Raw genomic sequence first — 6,000 nt, 5'->3', positions numbered from 1 at the left:
AGGCTACAGCATGAAGCTCAAAGAAAGCGACTGTCGCCAAAGTGAAACCGTTGAGGAAAGAGAAATAGAGAAACTCGCTTAGCTGCTGATAGACGAGGGGCGGTGCGCACGTCTGCAAAATTACACTGTCGACTCTGCATTTCAATTTTTTTTCTGACGATTTTAATAGTTTCTAGGAGTCTGGGCTTTTTACAGCACAGGCTTACACAGCTAGCATGTAAATAAATAAGATGTGTTAGGGGTGGAAAAAAATAAAATCAGAATCGGCACTTTGTATTACACAGAACATAATACTTTAAAAAAAGTCAGTAACAAAAATGTACGTTACCTGCAGGTACTGAAGCAGCATTAATTCCAGAGCTAGCCATCAGACTTCATTTGTTACCAGTTCAGACATTATAATATTGGGACAGGTAAGGGTAATGAAATATTGGAAAAAAACAAAAACACATACACAAAACTATATAAACTGTGTGTGAACCTTTTATTTTCTGTTAAACTTGATTCAGCTCTCATTCCAGAAAACAAAAGTCACATCTCTATATTTATTATTAGTCACTTTGAATTTTAGAACACTCAATTCAGTGGTCTTCTATAAAAACCAAGAATTGTGCACAACAAATAAATATTCAAGCCAAAAAAAAAAAATGTAAAACTGAATGAATCTTTTTAAAATACACTTTTGGGGAATCTGAGAAAAATGCCACTGCACCCCCAAACCCCCCCCCCCCCCAGTTTAATATTCATGACTAGTTACCCCGCTGTAAATAACTCACTTAGTAAATACTGGTCTCACATACTGCAGCAACATTGCTTGGAACACATTAAAAGAACCTTCAGAGGAAAAAAACAAAAACTGTGGGGCATAATACTTGTCTAACTAAAACCTAGACACCATGGAGTTACCTGCTCATTTCCAAGAAAGTTCACAAAAGAATCTGAAAACCAGATTACATTTTTGTAACTGGAAATAACAATTTATATTTAGTCAATGCTTACAACAGCAAAGTGGTGAGGAGGTCAAGTGTTAGGATGTAAAATGAAGTTTAAACAACACTGTCTGAGGTGTAGTGACATCGGCGACTGCCAGCTCCTGTCCATCTGTAAGACCCAGTTCTGTAAAGGGGGGGGGGTTAGAAAAGGGAAAAAAAAAAAAAAAGTGATATTAAGTGTTGTGTGATGGTCTTCATCAGTTAGACTTGACACAGCCCTAAGACCAAACTTCATCTTCTCAATCCACATAATTTGGCAGCTGGAACCTCCCTCACTTTGTCGAGTCTGACATACCACACCCCCAAATCCCCCCCCGGTCATCTTGTGATTACGCCATCATCCAGTACCGTATATACTCACGTTTAAGTTCTCCCGTGGATAAGTCTGGGCCTGATTTGACCATATAATTTCTGGTAGTTCATAATGGCGGTCATACAAGTCGAATGTGGAAAACTCACGCTATTGGTCCAAGAGATTACGATATGCTAATACCCACCTGACAGAGTAACCATGGAGCACACGGCCTTTTGTTTTCTATTTATTGTGCCTACGTGACCACATGGTAATACCCGAACTATTCCGAAGCAACGTTTGCACTGATCTGGGTCTTTTGTGTCTCACACCTTCATACACGTTTATCATTCGATCAGAAGAAAAAATAGGAAGCTGGTTTTAAATTAAAAGTTGTTGAAGTAGCGAAAGAAATTGGTAACTGCGCTGCTGCAACAAAATTCAATGTGTCTGAGAAACTGATGCGAGATTGGAGAAGGCAAGAAGATGTAAAAAAAAAAAATAAATAAATAAACAAAAAACAAATTCATGTGTTGTATTTTTGAATAGGTATATAAGTCAGGGTCTGATTTTATGATGGATTTTTCGGTTTCAAAACCCGATTTATCTCCTCCTTGAGTCGCCACCTTATTGTGGTGGATGCGTTTGCATGTCCCAATGATCCTAGGAGGTCTGTTGTCGGGGGCTTTATGCCCCTGGTAGGGTCACCCAAGGCAAACTGGTCCTAGGTGAGAGACGAGACAAAGAGCGGTTCAGAAAACCTACTATGAAGAATAAAAACTCTGGACGCCCAGACGCATGTCCCCCCCCTCTGGAGCCAGTCCTGGAGGTGGGGCTTGATGGCAAGCGCCTGGTGGCCGGGCCTAAACCCATGGGGCTCAGCCAGGCACAGCCTGAAGAGGCAATGTGAGTCTCCCTTCCCATGGGCTCACCACCTGTAGGTGGGGCCAAGGAGGTCGGGTGCAGTGTGAGTCGGGTGGTGGCCAAAGACGGGGACCTTGGCGGTACGATCCTCAGCTACAGAAGCTGGCTCTTGGGACGTGGAATGTCACCTCTCTGAAGGGGAAGGAGCCTGAGCTAGTGCGCGAGGTCAAGAGGTTCCGGCTAGATATAGTCGGGCACACCTCGACGCACAGCGTGGACTGGAACCAATCTCCTTGAGAGGGGCTGGACTCTCTACCACTTTGGAGTTGCCTCCGGTGAGAGGCGCCGAGCGGGTGTGGGCATACTTATTGCCCCCTGACTTGGAGCCTGTTCATTGGGGTTTATGCCAGACAAGAGGGTAGCGTTCCTCTGCCTTCTGGTGGGGGTGTGTGGGGGGTAACGGGTCCTGACTGTTTGTGCGAACGCACCGAACAGCAGTTTGGAGTACACACCCTTTTTGGAGTCCCTGGAGGGGGTGCTAAAGGGCATACCTTCTGGGGAATCCCTCGTACTGCTGATGCTCATGTGGGCAATGACAGTGAGACCTGGAAGGGCGTGATTGGGAGGAATGGCCCCCCCCACCCCGATCTGAACCAGAGTGGTATTTTGTTATTGGACTTCTGTACTTGTCACGGATTGTCCATAACGAATACCATGTTCAAGCATAGGGGTGTTCATATGTGCACTTGGCACCAGGACACCCTAGGCCTCAGTTCGATGATCGACTTCATGGTTGTCGTCGGACCTGCGGCCACATGTCTTGGACACTTGGGTGAAGAGATGGGCAGAGCTTGGCTTCGATGGTGGGGGTAGATGCCAGTCAGGCCTGGTAGGCTGAAACGTATTGAGGGTCTGCTGGGAACATCTGGCAGAGTCCCCTGTCAGAAGTAATTTCAACTCCCACCTCCAGCATAACTTCAACCACGTCCTGAGGGAGGTGGGGGACATCGAGTCCAAATGGGCCATGTTCCGTGCCTCTATTGTTGAGGCGGCTGACCGGAGCTGTGGCAGTAAGGTGGTCGGTGCCTATCATGGCGGCAATCCCCGAACCCGTTGGTGGACACCGACGGTGACTGACGCCGTCAAGCTGAAGGAGGAGTCCTACAGGACCCTTTTGTCCTGTGGGACTCTGGAGGCAGCTGATAGGTATCGGCAGGCCAAGCGGAATGCGGCTTCAGTGGTTGCCGAGGCAAAAACCTTGGGAGTGGGAGGAGTTTGGGGAGGCCATGGAGAACGACTTTCAGACGGCTTCGAGGAGATTCTGGTCCACCGTCCGGCATCTCAGGAGGGGGAAGCAGTGCAGTGTCAACACTGTATATGGTGAGGATGGTGCACTGCTGACCTCGACTCGGGACATTGTGGGGAGTACTTCGAAGACCTCCTCAATCCCACTAACATGCCTTCCAATGAGGAAGCAGAGCCTGGGGACTCAGAGGTGGGCCCTCCCATCTCTGGGACGGAGGTCACCGAGGTGGTCAAAAAACGCCTTGGGGGCAGGGCCCCGGGGGTGGATGAGATACGCCCGGAGTTCAAGGCTCTGGATATTGTAGGACATCGCATGGGCATCAGGGACAGTGCCTCTGGATTGGCAGACCGGGGTGGTGGTCCCCCTCTTTAAGAAGGGGGACCGGAGGGTGTGTTCCAACTACAGAGGGATCACACCACTCAGCCTCCCGGGAAAAGTCTATTCGGGGGTCCTGGAGAGGAGAGTCAAGCCTCAGATTCAGGAGGAACAGTGTGGTTTTCGTCCTGGTCGTGAAACAGTGGACCAGCTCTACACCCTTAGCAGGGTCCTGGAGGGTGCATGGGAGTTTTCCCAACCAGTCTACATGTGTTTTGTGGACTTGGAAAAGGCATTCAACCGTGTACCTCCGGGAGTCCTGTGGGGGGTACTCAGAGTACGGGGTACCGGACCCCCTGATAAGGGCTGTTCGGTCCCTGTACGATCGGTGTCGGAGCTTGGTCCGCATTGCCGGCAGTAAGTCAAACCCGTTTCCGGTGAGAGTTGGACTCCGCCAGGGCTGCCCTTTGTCACCGATTCTGTTCATAACTTATGGACAGAATTTCTAGGCGCAGCCAGGGTGTTGAGGGGGTCCGGTTTGGTGGACTCAGGATTGGGTCACTGCTTTTTGCAGATGATGTTGTCCTGTTTTCTTCATCAGGCCGTGATCTTCAGCTCTCTCTGGATCGGTTCACAGCTGATTGTGAAGCGGCTGGGATGGGAATCAGCACCTCCAAATCCGAGACCATGGTCCTCAGCCGGAAAAGGGTGGAGTGCCCTCTCAGGGTTGGGAGCGAGATCCTGCCCCAAGTGGAGGAGTTCAAGTATCTCGGGGTCTTGTTCACGAGTGAGGGAAGAATGGAGCGTGAGATCGACAGGCATCTGCAGTGATGCGGGCTCTGCATCGGTCTGTCGTGGTGAAAAAGGAGCTGAGCCGTAAGGCAAAGCTCTCAATTTACCAGTCGATCTATGTTCCTACCCTCACTTATGGTCATGAGCTATGGGTAGTGACCGAAAGAACGAGATCGCGAATACAAGCGGCTGAAATGAGTTTCCTCCGCAGGGTGTCTGGGCTCTCCCTTAAAGATAGGGTGAGAAGCTCAATCATCTGGGAGGGGCTCAGAGTAGAGCCGCTGCTCCTCCGCATCGAGAGGAGTCAGATGAGGTGGCTCGGGCATCTGATCAGGATGCCTCCTGGACGTGTCCCTGGTGAGGTGTTCCAGGCACGTCTAACTGGGAGGAGGCCCCGGGGAAGACCCAGTACATACTGGAGGGACTATGTCTCTCGTTTGGCCTGGGAACGCCTTGGGATTCCCCCGGAAGAGCTAGAAGTGGCCGGGGAGAGGGAAGTCTGGGCATCTCTGCTCAAGCTGTTGCCCCTGCGACCCGATCTTGGATAAGCGGAAGAGGATGGATGGATGGACCAGACTTATACGTGAATATGTACGGTAATTGATGGCTTCAAGAGACAATTCTGGCTTTTTTTTTTTTTTTTTTTAGAAATGTGCAGAAAACAGCATAATAGAATACAAATCCATATTTTAAATTTAATTAGCTCCATCAAGGCAAATATGCAATTCAATATTTTTACTCTTAAAACAAAAAGCTCTGTATTACCTTTCAATGTCCTAGAAAGGTTTGGCCTTGTTCTTTCTTCAATTGAGGAAATAGTCTACAAAATAAACAAAGATTTAAAGACTATAAACCTTCTCTGTAAGATGTAACAATTAAGAATACATTTTCAATAAAACTAGGGCTGAACATCTTGAGGGGCTTCATGGAGTGTGGAGATTAGTACTAAAAGCTAAGAAGCACTGCTTTATGCAGAGCTGTGGGAATCTGAAACAAAATAGACAGATCTGGATGAGCAATTAGCTTAACAAACGAGCAACACATGGACTGAGTGGTCTTCTCTCAGTCGTCACATTTCTTATGGACACCGCATACATCAAATTGTGTGATGTACATGAAGTGAAAGACCATTTCTTCATATTGCATATAGTGTGCACTTTTCTGATAATACAAACATGGAAGACAGTTTTACAAGTAGTTTATTACCATTTTTGAAAACTAAGTACAACTCAATGTTAGACAAAACCCCACTCTCCCTACAGTCTAGTATATAGTATTAACTTTTATAAAATATTGCCAACACTGATAAGTTAAGGACTTTAATATTTTGTACAACTTTCAGAAACAGTGGTTCTTACAACTTTTTTTTTTGGGTCGCAAACCAATTTTGCCTTTTTTATTTCTTCGAGATCCAGAATCCCCGGCCACAGTCATCACGC

At 47.5% G+C, this 6,000-nt stretch overlaps 1 protein-coding gene across 3 annotated transcripts in view; it reads right to left on the bottom strand.

The window, feature by feature from the left end:
* Positions 1-465: 465 nt before the first annotated feature.
* Positions 466-6,000, bottom strand: part of uba3 (ubiquitin-like modifier activating enzyme 3) — a 29,562-nt gene continuing 24,027 nt past the window's right edge. For all 3 annotated transcript variants that reach the window (XM_028824508.2, XM_028824507.2, XM_028824509.2), the window contains 2 exons: positions 5,327-5,381; positions 466-1,116 (listed from right to left, as the gene is read on the bottom strand). In XM_028824508.2, the coding sequence (XP_028680341.1) occupies positions 1,028-1,116; positions 5,327-5,381 (144 nt within the window). In that variant the 3' untranslated portion in view covers positions 466-1,027. The remainder of the gene's footprint in view (positions 1,117-5,326; positions 5,382-6,000) is intronic.

Source organism: Erpetoichthys calabaricus, chromosome 18 (assembly GCF_900747795.2).
Source record: "Erpetoichthys calabaricus chromosome 18, fErpCal1.3, whole genome shotgun sequence".
Classification (NCBI taxonomy): domain Eukaryota; kingdom Metazoa; phylum Chordata; class Cladistia; order Polypteriformes; family Polypteridae; genus Erpetoichthys; species Erpetoichthys calabaricus.
Note: the sequence above shows the minus strand (reverse complement) of the source record. Positions and strands in the feature narration are given on the sequence as shown.